Source organism: Emys orbicularis, chromosome 13, assembly GCF_028017835.1.
Source record: "Emys orbicularis isolate rEmyOrb1 chromosome 13, rEmyOrb1.hap1, whole genome shotgun sequence".
In the NCBI taxonomy this organism is placed as follows: domain Eukaryota; kingdom Metazoa; phylum Chordata; order Testudines; family Emydidae; genus Emys; species Emys orbicularis.
Window position 1 is genome coordinate 36,915,640 of NC_088695.1, and position 16,539 is coordinate 36,932,178.

At 52.4% G+C, this 16,539-nt stretch overlaps 1 protein-coding gene across 1 annotated transcript in view; it reads right to left on the bottom strand.

Moving 5' to 3' along the window:
• Positions 1 to 788: 788 nt before the first annotated feature.
• The window catches only part of LOC135888268 (polycystin-1-like), a 61,141-nt gene continuing 45,390 nt past the window's right edge, over positions 789 to 16,539 (bottom strand). Inside the window, 14 exon segments of the mRNA XM_065416075.1 lie at positions 789 to 1,499; positions 2,929 to 3,243; positions 3,665 to 3,799; positions 6,211 to 6,498; positions 7,068 to 7,242; positions 9,345 to 9,473; positions 10,623 to 10,791; positions 11,227 to 11,357; positions 12,573 to 12,727; positions 13,613 to 13,804; positions 14,456 to 14,658; positions 15,312 to 15,487; positions 15,841 to 15,958; positions 16,252 to 16,475. Of these exon segments, the coding sequence (XP_065272147.1) occupies positions 789 to 1,499; positions 2,929 to 3,243; positions 3,665 to 3,799; positions 6,211 to 6,498; positions 7,068 to 7,242; positions 9,345 to 9,473; positions 10,623 to 10,791; positions 11,227 to 11,357; positions 12,573 to 12,727; positions 13,613 to 13,804; positions 14,456 to 14,658; positions 15,312 to 15,487; positions 15,841 to 15,958; positions 16,252 to 16,475 (3,121 nt within the window).

Genomic DNA, 16,539 nt, shown 5'->3' on the forward strand with positions numbered 1-16,539 from the left:
AACAGCTGTATGGACAGACCAATGCATTCCACCATTCCTGCCTTTATAATAAATCTTTTAATGTAGTTAAATACACTGCATGTTTATGTGTCTATAATGTGTGTGTACTACAGCTGGTGTTAGTGATTCATTCAAATAAACTCATTTTCCACACATTCTTTAATACCATAAAAAAATCATCCAGGAGTTTAGCCCCAGGATGGAATTATTCAAGGGTAGCTCCTGCACCTGCCTTTGTTTCAGCCCATTCAGGAGAGTGTTCCAGAGGGCGAGGATGGAAGCAACTAACAAGTCTCAGTCTGGGGGAATCTCAGCAGCAATATGGAGAGAGCTTCAGGGGTGGTTTCTCCAGCTGCCTTTCGATTAGCCCATTTCTGTGAAGGGGGGAGGCCGTCAGCACTAATACTGTGAAAGGGACAGATGTGCTACTGTATTATCAGCCATCATTTCTCTCGCGGCGCTTATGAAACTGCCCATTATTGTTCCCTTCTGATGGGAGCACCGCCATGTAATGATTTTGCTGGGATTCAGCTCTGCCGCAGCAACTGGCATCACACGCCCACTGCCGAACTCCCGGAGGAGTTGGGAACAATTGCATTCTGGCGCACTGTGCTGGAGCGGGGTGAAGGCCTGAGCTAATGCAAAGATTTGTCCTTCACAAGAACAGCCTTTGCCCAGCAGGGTAGATGCTGTGAGTGAAACACTCTGGAAATGGAGAAGACTCCATTTCCAGGGCTGGGACGGGAGTCTAACCTGCCCTCAATGACCTGATTTCTACCTTTGTCTCATTACATGTTCCCAGCACCTTCTGTTTGCCATGCTCTTCTCTTTAAAGGGATCTGCCTCTGAGGAACTTCATGGCACAGACAGCCCTGCCCCTCCTCACTCTTTGGTCTCCACTTGCACGAAATGCCTGGTGCCTGGGTAAGCCTTTGGCAGAGATCAGTTGATATTGGAGGGCCAACCAGCCAGGATGTGCACCCGGCCACTGGGTGAGGTATCCCATCTGCTGGAGGCCGCTGGACCAGCTTGTGCCCATCAGTGGCATTGCAGTTGGAGACCTTGGCCCCGTGGGCCCTCAGTCTGACCAGGGCAGACTCTGAGAAGGTGCTGTAAGTCCTCGGTAGCTCTAGCTGCTTAGCTGGTGTCACCTTCTCCCCCTGCAGGCTCTTCTGTCCCTTCTTGTTGTCATTAATTCTTTTCTGAGCCTGTTCCAGACCCCTCTCCAGCTGGCATACGTCCTCCATGACTCTAATGACCCGGTCAAACTGGTCCAGAAGGTTATTGACTGCAGAGGGTAGACGGTCCAAGTAAAACTGTACATTGTACGGCTCCGGGACAGGGCTCTCCGAAAGGGCCAGCTCCTCGGAGCTGGAGGAGATGGTGGAGCTGGCACAGCGGAAGATGGTGCCAGCAGACAGGAGGCGGGAGCGTTTGGAGTTCCCGGAGGAGCGTGAAATCAGGGAGTCCATCCCTTCAAACTTTACTTTGTGGCGGAACTGAGTGACAAGGAAAAAAAGAGGAAATCCCCTGAGAATCCCAGAGCCTTCGGTGGGGTAAGAGGGCCTATGAGCCACAACAGTGCGCTCTTTCCTGCAGTGTTAGTTATAGGCTTTTCCATCACACTTTATATTAAGGTTCCATTTATAATGGTTTAGGAGGGGTTAATGGATGGTTTAAAATTTGGTTTAAATCATTAGAGTCCAACAGGTTGCTTACAGCCATCTGTTCCTCATACTAGAGACAAGGTGGGGGAGGTAATATCTTATTGACCAACTTCTGCTGGTGAGAGAGACAAGCTTTTGAGCTGCACAGAGCTCTTCTTCAGGTCCCCTTGTCTCTTTCACCAACCTAAGATGCTACCTCACCCAGCTTGTCTCTCTAATATCCTGGGACCAACATGGCTACAACCCTGTAAACATACTACTTATCTCTCTAACATGCTTATAACTTCCATTAACCATTTATGAATGGAGCCTTCTTATAAAGTGGGACTGGCTTTCCCATGGGACTCATTACTGTAACATCCGAGCCCCTCGTAGCACCTACAGAATTTATTCTTGCTACACTATGAAGCATTATCCTCTTCTACAGATGGGGAAGCTAAGGCAAGTGATTTTCCCCAAGGCCAGGCAGGAAGCCAGCGCAGAGAAATGAACCCAGATCTCCCTTAGCCACAAGGCCATCCTTCCCTTCTCCAAAGAGAGGAGCAATCCAAGATCGCTTTGTGTTATATGCCCCACTCTCTGCTTCTTCCAAGTCTTGACCTGCTAGGATCAAATCATATCCATTCAATCCCATTGCAGCCAGTAGGCAGACAGGGATAGCAGCTGGGTAAAAGCTGAGCCTTATAGTCCAGAAGGAGAGGAAGGGGGGAAAGTGAGCCCTCTTACATGGAAGCTACATTCCCTTCTGTTCCTAAAAGGCTGGTCACTCCAGGGCAGGATAGAGGTTAGGGAAGGATAGGGGACTGGAGTACAATCTCAGTAACTCTGGTGTAAAGCCGAGGGACCCCATGGAAGGCGTTAATCCAGATGTACCCTGCTGTAAGATCAGACTCTCCCCCAGCCTAAGAGTTGAGGGTGGCCCCTCTGTGTCAGGGTACGGGCCCATGAGTAGAATAGTGTGAGAGCACTCGACTGAACCGGGCCTTTGGATTCAACCAGTGCTTAATTTGTAATGAAAGAAGGGCCAGGGCTCAAGCAATTTTTTAACATTCATAACTGATGCAGCAAACCCAGAGGTGCTGGGGCTCCAAACTGCCAGGCCAGGCCCAGAGGCGCCGGGGCTCCGAACTGCCAGGCCAGGCCAGGCCCAGAGGTGCCGGGCACAAAATTAAGCACTGGATTCAGTTCACCTTGCTCTGATGCTGCAGCACTAGACTCTGAATTGCTGGCTGCTCTACACCCAGGTTTCCTCCTTTCTTACCTCTTTAGTTTTGCTGAACCCCATCCACAGCTTGAACCTCTTCACAAAGAACTCGATCATCTCGTAGTCCTGCGGTTCAATGGCGGGGCGGTACATTTCAGCTTGGACAGTGCGGTAACCGTGAAGGATGACAGCACAAAGGAAACGGCTGCCAACGCAGAGCAAGCTGACCGTGAAGCTGAGGACGTAGGCAGTGCCGAGGGTGGGGAATTCCTGGATCACGGACAGGAAAGCCACTTTCCCGTGGAGGGCCGAAAGCAGCGCATAGAAGGCACATCGGAATGTTCTGAACTCCTCTACTGTAGCAGAGAAGGCCTGGGAATGAGAGAGACAACGTAGGGGTTATCACTAGGAAAGGTGTCTTTACCCTTTCCTGTCTACACATCCTTAGCCATTGCACAAGCCCCCTTTGCCCCCATGGGGGGTGGGTCACTCCCAGAGAGCTTTCCAGTTCACTGCTGGAACAGTGCAAAACAGAAGGCGTGAACGCAAATGAGCACTAGAATCTGATCTCAGCAGTGAGTGGGTCCCTCTTGGGGAGCAGTGGAGAGACTGATTGAGGAGCTGATGCCCAGCTGCAGAGTAGCAGGGAGACAAACGCATTGCATCGTCTTGTATCAAGCCTATGGATAAATACAGGAATTCACTGCATAGTGCCCCGTACAGGTAAGAGTCATGACCATCCTACTCTCCACACGCACTCCCACTGCTGAGAGCCAGCCTCTGCATAACCTACCAGATATCCACACTGCGCATAGACAAGGAGCAGCAGGAGGAAGAGGAGCGTGGCAGCCACTAGCTCTCCCAGTGCATGCTGGAACGTCTTCCCAAACGCAGACCATCTCCGGACAAAGCGCAGCTGCCGTACAATCTAGGGGGGAGAAGGTCCATGGGTGAGCAGGAAGCCTGGTTAGATGTTATCAGAAAAGTGACATTTCAAACCGCCCCGAGTACATTCACTCTGCTCCGTCTCACAAGAGGTGTCTGCGTGTCCAGGTGGCCACATCAGGTACTCGGTGAGGGAAGCCGGGCGGAGCAAGGGCATCGTCTTTCTCAAAGGCCCAGCCTTCATTATGGCCATGACTGAGTCAGGGGACCAGTTGCAATGTGGCTGTTAAAAGCTGCAGCCTGGGCAGAATCTTCCATGTCCCTGTAACCAATCAAAAGCTAACGTCTGTTGAGAGTTCTAACCTAGTTATGGGGTTAGGTCCCATCTCTGCTACATTTTAACTGTGTTGCAACCAGGTCAGAGGACAGTGGTACCGTAGTTGGGAGCCTTATGTGCTAGTGCAATGCTCCCTGAACGAATTATCCAGGCACACACAAGCTAGCTGGTACAGAGGATCCCCGATATACATCTCCCCCTTATCCGTCGTTCATCAATAGGGGAACATGTTCCGATTGACGTCGGTCCCGATCCGCATATCGGTCGCTTCTCCTTTTGCATGGCTTTTCTTTGGGTGCTTCCCCTGGCATTCAGGAGGCGCTGGGAGGGAAAGGGAGGAGCAGGGATTGGGCGCGCTTGGAGGAGGGGTGGAACTGGGCAGGAAGAGGCAGGGCAGGGGTGGAGGGGGGGCAGGAAGGGGCGGAGCAGGCCATATTGCTTATGGGGAAAAATTCCCCAGTATCCGTCGTTTCAGTATCTGTCGCCCTTTTCAAGAACGCAACCCTGACGTATACTGAGGACCCCCTGTATGCACTCATCTGGCACGCACAGTCCATTAAAGCAGTGTCTCGGGAATGGCCAGTTCTCTGATGTGATCTCCTGTGTCAGAGATCCCCATCCTCTCAGCTCTCCAGGAGGCTGCTCCAGGGGTCCCTTTCTCTTCACTGACTCTCCAGCTTTGGCTCCCAGCAGCCTTTATCCATTTGTTTGCTCGCTCTTTTATTGTCTATGCATTAAGCAAGTAACGGTCGACAGTGAACCATAAATACAGCAAGCCTGGAAGACAGCAGCTGGGCCACTTGGCCAATTCATTAGGAAGCGGGAGAAAGGAACAAAGATGATATTACATCTCAGCAGCAGCCCCAATGACAATTATAAGGTCATTGTGGCATAATTGAATATGTGCATGCTAACGAGAAGGTATACATCATCCAGGCTGTTAGCAGCTCAGGCCTGACATCGTCTCACACCACTTGCCACCATGCACAAGGTCTGCTGGATGAAGAAGGATGTCCTACTTCCATGTGGTGGTGAAGATCAGCAATTGATGTCTGGCCAGAGACTGAGAGACAGACTCACCTGATTTATTTATGAGAGAGAAACCACTTTGACTTCAATTTCACCCTGTGATCTGCTCCCACGTAACTCTCCATTGGGGTGAGCAGTGGGGACTGTTACCCAAGGAAGTTAGGGACAGCTGGCAGCAAGGGTTGTGATTACTGAAGGCATCACGTGTCCGATCACTCACCCCTTCACATAACAAGAACCAGGGGTCACCCAATGAAATTAATAGGCAGCAGGTTTAAAACAAACAAAAGCAAGTACTTCTTCACACAACCTGTGGAACTCATTGCCAGGGGATGTTATGAAGGCCAAAAGTATAACGGAGTTCAAAGAAGAATTAGTTAAGTTCACACAGGATAGGTCCATCGATGGTTATTAGCCAAGATGGTCAGGGACACAACCCCATACTGTCGGTATCCTTAGACCTCCAAGTGACAGAAGCTGGGACTGGATGACAGGGGATGGATCATTCGAAATTGCCCTGTTCTGCTCATTCCCTCTGAAGTATCTGGCACTGCCACTGTCAGAGAAAGAATACTGGGCTAGATGGACCATTGGTCTGACCCAGTATGGCTGTTCTTATCTTTTTCATCTCTTTCCAAATCCAGCCCATTTCCAGGTGCCCTCTCATGCTGGTGATGGCAGATGAGAATCTGGAATGTGTTTAGGCCATGCAGCCTGGCAATGATAAAATTATTGAGGGGTTACACCGATGTGACGGAGATCAGGATTGGCCCTGATTTATTCCTATGCACAACACCCAGGTGGCTTTGAAGCAATGGGTGTTGAGTAGATAAAATGTTTCCCACAACATGTGAACTAGGGCTCAGACTGAACAGAAAGCCAGTGGAAAGGCTCCGATTGAGATTTCAGTGGGAGATGGGCCAGGCTGTTAATCAGCAACTTTGGAATATTGGGAATGGGGAGGTGTTAGAGCTGGGGGGGGGGGGGGGGGGAGAGTGGAAGTCAGGACTCCTGGGTTCCATCCTTAGCTCTGCAACTGATGTGACACGTGACCTTGGGAAATCACATAACTCTGTGCGCTCACTCACCTTCAGCGTGGTGATGGTCAGCAGCAGGGCCGAGAGACAGATTTCCATCCGAGCCAGCAGTGCCACTTCATAGAAGCTGGTGAAGGCCTGGCGGTGTCCCCAGTAATGCTCGAGCTGCACATCTGCCAGCCAGATGTGCGCAAAGTGCAAGGCGCCGACGGCAATGGAGAGCAGCGCCAGGAGCAGCTGGAGCCAACAGCGGCTCTGACCCAAACAGGAGGCCCCTTCCTGAGACAGGAGCGACAGCTCCGGCAGGAGAAAGGCCACGCTGAAGACGAGCAGGGAGATCTGAAAGAAGCCAGAGCAGGTGAGAAAAGAATCTGCCTTCCTGCTGTGCATTGGGTTAGGTAGCAAGAACAAAGGTGGATACAGCAGGGACATGGTAGCTATGGTGCTACTTCTGAAGCCTAAATAAACAGAGCAGATAACTAGCATCATCCCAAGGGATACAGAGTAGCTACTCCACACAGGAATTACTCTGTTGTGTGCCACATCACCAGGAACCAGAGAGCCAGGCTACACCACCCTGTCACTAGGCAGCAGAGCCTTGGATAGATCCCCCTGGAGTATCCATTGGAAATGCACTCCTGGGATTCATCTAATCAGAGACTGTAACCGCTACAGACCCACATGCAGTCAGGCAAGCATTTATTTGGACTATAATTAGCTACCACTGCGGAGCTAAGGTTTCCCTACAGACACCTATGATATCATACAGCAAACTCCTCCTGCTGAGACTGTGTTTGTGGCACAATCTCTGGAGAAAGAGCGCCCACTGGGGTGGGTTAAACATTGGCTGCATTCTGCTGGGAGCCAGCCCCGAGCCTTGGATGCATTTCTCAACGCAAGATACATACCACTAGGGCAAGTGGAAGGTCCAGCCCCGTGCCTAAGCGCAGCATTTGGCAGGGGAGGATGACGATGGAAGGAACAGCCGGTCTGACTGATGGGAGCTCGAGCAGGAGCATTACAACCACGTACAGGTTGACATCCACGTTGTATTGGGTAAACTCCAGAAACACGGCTCTGGTCCTGTCGTGCAGGGAGAGAGCCGAGAACAAAGAGGGCTGAGAAGAAATATTTTCCAGGGCTCTGGAATGCTGGGTAATTGGGCCTGATTCTTGGCCCTTCTAATGGGGACATTTCAATCGAACTGCTGGGAAACACTGTTTCGACTTTCCAGTTTCAGGGATGAAATTGGGATGTCCCTAGCAGCTCACTAGCCATCAGATTCCCTAGGCTGTGCACAGACATACAACGCTACATCAGCTACCCATAGCAGGGGCAAGTCACCTGCCATCTATAAATTACACCAGAAACTCCCATTGCCGCCATTATCGGCATTTATTCAGCCTCTCTCATGCCATTTGGATAAGCAAGGTTGAACTGAACCATTTCTGTGGGTGATCTCAGCCTTACGGTGCAGAGGACCTCAATGCCTACCCCCAAATCAGGGTCTTGGCCATGCTGCCTTTGGGCCCCCTGGCAGCCAGACTCAGAGTCAGGGACCCCCAAAATGATGCTGTGAAACCTACTGACCCCAGCCAATGGTGTATATCTAGCATGTGAGCCAGCCGCAGAGTTATTGGATCCCAAGGAGACCCAGATGCAGTGGAAATAACAGTGCATTTTGTCTTCACAAACCCTGATTTTCCCATCCGGAGGCCCTCTGTCCCCAGGGGTCTGCTCCCTTATTCTAAGTGCTAAAGATAGTTAAGTCCAAAGCAGACTGTGAAGAACTTCAAAAAGATCTCACAAAACTAAGTGATTGGGCAACAAAATGGCAAATGAAATTTAATGTGGATAAATGTAAAGTAATGAACATTGGAAAAAATAACCCCAACTATACATACAATATGATGGGGGCTAATTTAGCTACAACAAGTCAGGAAAAAGATCTTGGAGTCATCGTGGATAGTTCTCTGAAAATGTCCACGCAGTGTGCAGAGGCGGTCAAAAAAGCAAACAGGATGTTAGGAATCATTAAAAAGGGGATAGAGAATAAGACTGAGAATATATTATTGCCCTTATATAAATCGATGGTACGCCCTCATCTCGAATACTGCGTACAGATGTGGTCTCCTCATCTCAAAAAAGATATACTGGCACTAGAAAAGGTTCAGAAAAGGGCAACTAAAATGATTAAGGGTTTGGAGAGGGTCCCATATGAGGAGAGATTAAAGAGGCTAGGACTCTTCAGCTTGGAAAAGAGGAGACTAAGGGGGGATATGATAGAGGTATATAAAATCATGAGTGATGTGGAGAAAGTGGATAAGGAAAAGTTATTTACTTATTCCCATAATACAAGAACTAGGGGTCATCAAATGAAATTAATAGGCAGCAGGTTTAAAACAAATAAAAGGAAGTTCTTCTTCACGCAGCGCACAGTCAACTTGTGGAACTCCTTACCTGAGGAGGTTGTGAAGGCTAGGACTATAACAGCGTTTAAAAGAGAACTGGATAAATTCATGGAGGTGAAGTCCATTAATGGCTGTTAGCCAGGACGGGTAAGGAATGGTGTCCCTAGCCTCTGTCTGTCAGAGGGTGGAGATGGATGGCAAGAGAGAGATCACTTGATCATTGCCTGTTAGGTTCACTCCCTCTGGGGCACCTGGCATTGGCCACTGTCGGTAGACAGGATACTGGGCTAGATGGACCTTTGGTCTGACCCGGTACGGCCTTTCTTATGTTCTTAAGTGGCCACCACTGGCAATGTGCCGCCAACCCCTGATTGGTTTTGGTTAAGTTGACAACCAGCCTGCTCTCCGGCCCATGCCAGTCGGTGGCTCAGCAGCTTTGGCCGTTGCACTGTGCAGTTCCGTGGCCTGGGGGATCTCTCCCTTTCTCTGAGTCATCTGGAGTCGCTCTGCTCCACTTCAGAGCAAGGGAACGGGGGAAGTGGAACAACAATGGCCACCGCACAACGGGAGGGAACAACTGACATCACCTTGCATTCTCAGGATGGTCATGTCCCACTCAGACGGATAGACAGACAGAGCGACTGCAGGAGAGAAATAGCCATGCAATAACCCTCCCTCCCACAGGTAAGCACTCAAAGCCAACAGCGCATTCATTTCAATTTCCACTTCCCAGCCCCGTTGTCAAGGAAAAAGGTAAGGCCCCGAGTGACTTGCCTTTTGTTGATCCAGTTGCTGGCTCGCAGGTCAGCCAGTGTCCTTCGGGCTTCGGCAGAACTATTTCCAAGCTCCCTCCAGCAGCCAGTGTTAGTGTGGTAAACTCCAACGTGCCCCCAGATCCAAAACCTGCCCCAAGAAATGGGGATGGGGAGACCAGAAAATGTAGCTGTGAAACACAGAGTGGGCGAGAGGCTGGATTGGGAGCCCTAACTTGGGCTGTGTTCTGGTCAGATCCCAAGCGAGAACAGAGACGGGCCAGCCCCCATTTAGATGGGAAAGCTCCAGCGAAAACCCAGGGTGCTGTAGACAGGAGAGCTAGGGATTCAGGACATGACCCTGTTATCTGAGTCTGTAGTGACCCAGTGCTTCTGCATGGACCTAGGAGACCTTTGGGTGATACACGAATTGAAATTCATGGCCACTTGTCATTAAAGACTGCATGGCCTGTTCAGTGAGAGAAGAGATCTTTAATCCTTGCGTCCTGGCCAAATTCCAACCAGGGAGGCACACATTCTGCCTCCCTGGATTTGCTCTGGATTTCCAGCTGGCTATGGTCTTCGCCTTCACTTCCTCTGTTGTGTTATTGCGTAGTAGTTGCTGTGGGCTGTGACACAGTTGCTATGTTCCAGTGTCTCCCATGTGTGATATAGATATATCTATCCATCCTCGGGTCTAATTCTGCAAGGTGCTGAGCGCCTCCTGAATGGTAGTGAGCATCCTCACCACTCACTGAAGTTAATGGAAGCTACAGATACCCAGCTGCTTGCAGGATCAGGTCCATAGTTTGTGAAATGCTTTGGGATCCTTCTGAATATTCCCCTCAGTGCAGGGGACCGGACTAGATGACCTATCGCGGTCCCTTCGAGTCCTATGTTTCTATGATTCCATGAACAACTATGTTTCAATGAACAGAAGGAACATTACTGCTGATTGTCAGCTAACACTCAGGGAAACTGGAGATGCCACAGCCCAGGGTGGAGAGAGGGGAAAGAGGACAAGAACTAGGGTAAATCACGTCCCCATGGAGTCACTGCAGGATTGTGACACTCCTCTGGAAGAGTTTCTTGTGAAAGCAAAAGTGGAACCTTCCTGGTGGCTCAGTGTGAAGCAACCTGGGGCTAGTAGCTGGGGACTCCTGAGCTGACCCATGGGATGGGGAAAATCAGGGTACCCAGAAGCAGAAATCCATAGCCAAGCTTCTTGGTTGCATAACTGCTCCATTGCTGCTCTCAGCTGCCAATTAGTGCCCACTCCACCCTGTGCCAGCGTTCTTACCCGATAGAGTCATGGGATGAATTCTGGAGGCTGGGGTCAGAGCACGCATCTCTGTCCACTTGGCCACTCCTGGAAACCTCTGGTCCCGGCGCTGACAAGTGGCAGAGGGGACAGGTTCTGTTAGTGACGTGATGTGTCAAGAGAGACCCAAGCGCCACTCTTCAGGTGCCTGTTTTTAGCCTGGATCCCCTGATCACAGCCCCTTCCCTTCTTTACCAATGCTCAGTGTTTGGGGAAGTGGCTGCTGGGCTGCGACTCCCCCGACGCAGTTTTATACACAGTTAGGCTTCAACCCTGGGGACTGTAGAGAGAAACATCAGTATCCCCTAAACTTTCTCTAGTGGTTGGAGCAGTGAAGCGGGAATCGGAACCCTCGGATTTTATTGGTAACACTGCGTGACCGTGAGCATGTCACAATCCTCCCGTGCCTCAGTTTCCCTACCTGTCAAATGGGGGATGATGCTTCCTGTCAGGTCTATACTCCTGGCTAGCTAAAATGGAGCAGTTGACTCTCTCTGGCTGGTGCCATTTTGGGCCCCACAGTCCTCCCCACCCAACTACCCTTCTCCCAGCCAGCAGTGGAGGTGATTTTACCAGCCCTCACCCAGATCCAGAGGTACGTTCCCAGCAGAGCTCTCCTGCCGGAGACGAGGCACCCCGACCAGGGTCAGTCGGGGATTGTTGTAGAGGTAGCTCAGTAACACAGAGTCTATCCACTCCCACGTGTCGGTGTAACTGCAAAACAAAGAGGCCAGGGGAACAGGTGCATTTCACCCCAGTGCAGTATAACTGGCCGGTGCCCTGTGTACCTGACATCCCACCCCTGCAGAACATGCCCTGCAGAGTGGGGTCCTGTTGTGGACTCTCGGCTTTCCTTATTTAAGTCAGTATGACTGTAGCCCTGATGGTTGTAAAGATAACCGTGAAAATAGGAACTGAGCACAAGCCAACTTAGCGCCGTCTTCCCTGAGTCTGCAGAGAGCCTGACACACTTGCTCTGAAAGGGGTGAACCGCCCCCTTTGTTTCAGTGGGTTAACTCGGAAACCTAAAGGGGGCAATTTAAATAGCAACACTGTTGACCATTTCACTGCTGATCATTATTATTATTTAGTGTTTGTATTGTGGCAGCACCTAGCAGCCCTACTCGTGGACCAGGGCCCCATGGTGCTAGGCGCTGTGCAAACTCAGAACAAAAACATCCAGCTCGAATGAGATTATCCCACAATCCCAAACTGCCTCCTACCCCTCACCAGCTGACCCCTATCCAGCCCCAACTGTCCCCTCCCAGCTGTCAGAACCTCCAGCTTCCCCCTGGCTACTTCGACAGTGTAATTATTTGTATATTACATAGTGCCTGGAGGCCCTGTTGTGCGAGATGCTGTACAAATATACTGTAAACAACAGGCCTTGCCCCCAAAGAGTTTACAAGTTCTGCACCAGCCATTCAAAACCTGCAGCACAGAGAAAACGAACAATGTGTGGGTGGTGTAAAAGGAATTACACTGAATAGCAGTATAAACATACAGGGGATGCTGCTTTAGGGGTCACTGTTAGTTTCATGGTAACTCATGTCAAAAAAGTTTCATATTTAAATTGCACCACCAAGTTTCCAGCCTGGTACCCCAAAACTCCATGGATTCCAGGTGATCTCACTCCAGGGACAGAGACACTGCCTTAGATCAGAACCGTGGTCTAGCTAGCCCATGAGCCCATCTCCAGTGACCAGCATCACTGCAGAAGGCAGTTATGTCATAACCGGCACATGGGGAAATTTTCTTCGTGATGCCTATTAGTCAGCTGGTGATTGATGCCCTGAAGCATGAGTATGTGGGGTCTTCAGTATAATAACAACTCTACATACTCGGGCTTCAGGGCATCAATCAGCAGCTGACTAACAGGCTACAACAACAAATCGCTGCTCCAACCCTTCCCCCGCCTGGGGTCCTCACCTGCGCACAGAGGAGAAGTTGAGTCCTCTGTCATTTGGGGCGGTGACGGCCTGTCTGACAGCAGCATGCAGGAGATGGATGTTGCGGTGGTGGAAGCAGCTCTGGTAGTTGACAGTCAGAACCACCAGGAGGAAGAGCATGTGGGTGAGACAGCTCTGGGGAGGGGGAGAAAATGGAGGCATTCAGGTAAGGAATGAATGCTACGCAGCCAGGAAAGCTGGATCGTGGGCTGAGAAAGGGGACTGAGCAGGATGGGAACTGCCATACAAGGGCAAGCCAAGGGTCAGTCGAGCTCATCTCCTGTCTCCAAGAGGGGCCAGAGCCCGATGCTCCAGAGGAAGATGCTAGAAACCCCATCATGGACAATCTTGGAACAATGAGAAGCTTTTCACGGCCCGGTCATCAGGCCCAGAGCCCTGCAGCATCACAAGCTTTGGAGAAACAGCCAAGAATTTGGACTGGACCCAGCTATCCTCAGGTGCAGCTAAACGGTGCAAATCCAAACTCACACTGACATCTAGTGGCCACAGCGAGCCCTCACAGCTGTGATTCTACCTTTCAGTTCAATACATCACACACCCTCCACCCCGCCCCTTTGGCTTCTGGGGCAAAACACAGCCAAGGCTGCTCGGTGCTGGACCTGGGCAGTGTACAAACATCCACGCTGGCCTCCTTCTCTTGCCAGTAAGCTGGTGCTCTCCTGAGCTCAGCTCTGAGCATGGGGGTGCATTGTAACATTGGCACTGCGGTCAGAAGGAGGGGCTGGGTCCGGTTGCCAGCTGGTGCCCTTAGGCTGGGTTCACAGCCCAGCCGGGATGCGAGGGCTGCAGCTGGGGGGGTGGGGGAATGGAGAACGAGGACAGCAGAAAAGGGAGGTCTAGGTTAAATTCCCCTTGGACAGTTCCTCACAGCACTCCGTGAATGTCCTGTATCCCCCCTCGGCATCCCAAGGACTCTCTAGGAGCTAAGCGATGGGGGTCCCCACAGGCTTCTTAGCAGCAGCCAAGCAAGGTGGGGCAAGTCCCAGGGGAACACATTACCCTCATCAGCGCTCGCAGCGCCCGCACTTTCCTCGCCTCCTCCTTGGCCTGGAGAAGCCCGTATCCACAGGGCGCTCGCACCTTCCCAATGCGCTCGGGCACTGGCTTTATCAGCGGCTCTTCCATGAGCCCCTCTCCTTCGCTGTCCACCGGCTTGGTGATGAGAGCAGCACGTAGAGCCTCCAGCACCACCTGCCACGACAGGACAACGGAGAGCGTGTGAGCCCCAGGGCCAGGGGCTGTTACTCTTCTAGGGCCCCAGAGAGCAGCAGGTTACCCCGATCCACAGATCAATGCCTCATGGGTGGAAATGGTGGATGCCCAGAGTGAAGGGGGAGGGGTGCTGAATAAACCCTCAGTGGGGGAGGGCAAAGGCCCCAATCTCCACTGAATGCCCCTGGCCTGATTCCAGCAGGATGTGCAGTAGCTCCTGGGATAACACTGCCCCCACTTTACAGATTGGGAAACTGAGGCTCAGAGAGGACCAGCGGCTTGCCCCAGGTAACACAAGCGAGTCAGTAGCCAGCAGGGATTCAAACAAAGCCAATGGGCGAGTGTGAAATAGTCCCTCCTCTAAGTCCTTGTGCAGGAGGATCTGCACTGAGGTCTCCAGGGTTCCCTCCCCACTGGCCACTCACTCACTCGTGTGACCTTGGGCAGGTCATTCGCCCGCTCCCTGCCTCAGTTTCCCCATCTGACAGTGGGGGCAGTGTCATCCCACCTTAAGGGTGCTGTGAATTAACTGATGTCTGCAAAATGCTTTGTGGCTCTCAGCTGGGAGGGGCTGTGGATGGGCAAAGCCGAAGGGTTATCTGCAGTGCCGAGAGGAGTAGGGGCCGTTACCTTCAGTGGCTCCAGCAACACAAAGGAGGTGATGAAGGAGAATATGCAGGAGATGAGCCACATTAGGGCAGTGTGGTCATGGAGGGAGGAGCCGTAGAGGATGGTGACGGTGAAGCAGCCTGCTAGAAGCAGGAAGATGAAGGCATAGGTCATAGGCAGCGCCCAGCCAGGGAAGAGCCACTCCAAGGGTCTGCGGGACACCCCTGCAGGAAAAGCAACCAGAGTTGTTCTGTTTAAACCCGCATCATCACTTAGACCCCACAGACTCAACATTACCCTCCCCTGCCCACAATACTGGGGCAGCCCCACTGCCTCCCCTTGCACACGGGCAGGGTTTGGCATTTCTAGGGCTATAGAAACCAATCCAGCTGCTTTCAGTTAGCTTCCCTTCCTCTGCGCTGGGATCCAGGCTCCCCTCTCCTCCCTGGCTGCTGCCTCTCGCTGGAGATGCCGCCGTTTCAACCTGTGTTTGGAGTTATTCCTCTCGCCAAGCATGGGGCGGCTCAGCGGCAGGCGTGTGGGCCGCAGCTGAGAGACTTGGCTTCCCTCCCCAGCTGGTGCTGTGGGGCAGGAAACAAGGATGCACCATCACTCCCCAGCTGGTGCCGTGGGGGAGCTAGGTGCAACCCCTGCCTGTGGCAGTCAGAGAAGAACGGGAGAAAGAGGCATTCAAACCATGACCCGCGAGTCGCCAACAGATGTTAGATCCCTGCAGTGACCCAGCCTTACGGCCCCCCCGCCGCCCGATGCAAAACCATTCTCATAGGCAGGAGGTCTCTTCCTTCCCCCCCGCCCACCCCACCCCAATGGTCCAGTTCAGTTCGGGTGGTGCCCCTTTCCCAGGTGCCTCACACACCGATCCGGGTGGAGAAGGACGACACCGGGGCCGACAGAGGCTCTGGATCAGGGAGCAGCGCGCTGCCAGGGATCGTCAGGGCGGAGATGTAGGAGAAGGACTTGCGCAGGAAGCCCCAGCCACTCCTCCCCTGCTCTGGGATGCCATCGGACCAGGGGCTGCAGGGACTTTCCATACTGTAATGGGAGAGAGATGGTGGTTCATGTTCGTCAACCACTGAGCCTGGGACTGGGGAGAGGCCCCTTGAGCTGTGCCAGAGCCCTTGGAGATGGGTGGGACATTAAAAGACCCAAAACTAAAAGAAAACAGAACAAGAATTCGGGGCTCTAATTGGCCACAAAAAGCACCACCCCTCGGGGTCAGGGTCGTTCCCAGCAGTGCAGCTGCGAGAGAAACGGTCTCTGAGAAGGTCAGACTAGATGATCGTAATGGTCCCTGCTGGCATTACCCTCTATGAATCTCTCTGGCCTGGGCTCCCCCCCCTTAGTTTTTTGGGGTGCTCTGAGCAGGGCCTGGCCCGGGTACCTACACATCGGAGACCAGATCCGCCTCGGCTCGGGGTGAGAACCTGCCGCTGTCGGACGTGACGCAGTCCGAGGAGCTGCTCCGCTGAGTCTCAGCTACGATGGAGTTGAGCAAATCTTCCTCTGTTGAGCGGAGAGGGAGAGGATGGCGCTCGGTGAGACAGCTCTGCGGCCGGCGCAGGAGAGGAAAGGCAGGAGCACCTTGGGCTCAGTTCTAGCTTCACTGAGCTCCCCTCGGCGTCAGTAGGAGCCAGGGCCATTCTGTCTATTGTAGCAGCAGATGCATTTATCACACTAAAGCCGGACCACCACACTGTGAATCCTGGGCTGGAGAATGAGGATGGAAGAGGGGGGCTGGGAGGAGGGAGTGAATGAGGGGAAGGATGGAAAGAAGAGCGGAGAGTTGTTTGGGGTACCAGAGCGGGTGAGGCGGTGGCCACGGCTGTCTCTCCTGCTATCCTCAGAGTCCCCTAAGGAGAAGGACAGGGGGTCATCATCAGAGCTGGATGCGGACTCGATTCCCAGCTTCAGCAGGGCTTTCTTCCTCTTGAGGATCCGACTTTGGCTCACCAGGGGGTCCGAGTTCAGAAGATCTGGGACGTCGAAGATGCTGTCGCAGGAGGGCCAGCGTTTCGCGACCCTGCAGAACCAAAGGGGTGACACGCTCCTGAGCTCTGGTCCTAGTGCAAAGGAGGTCCCTTCCT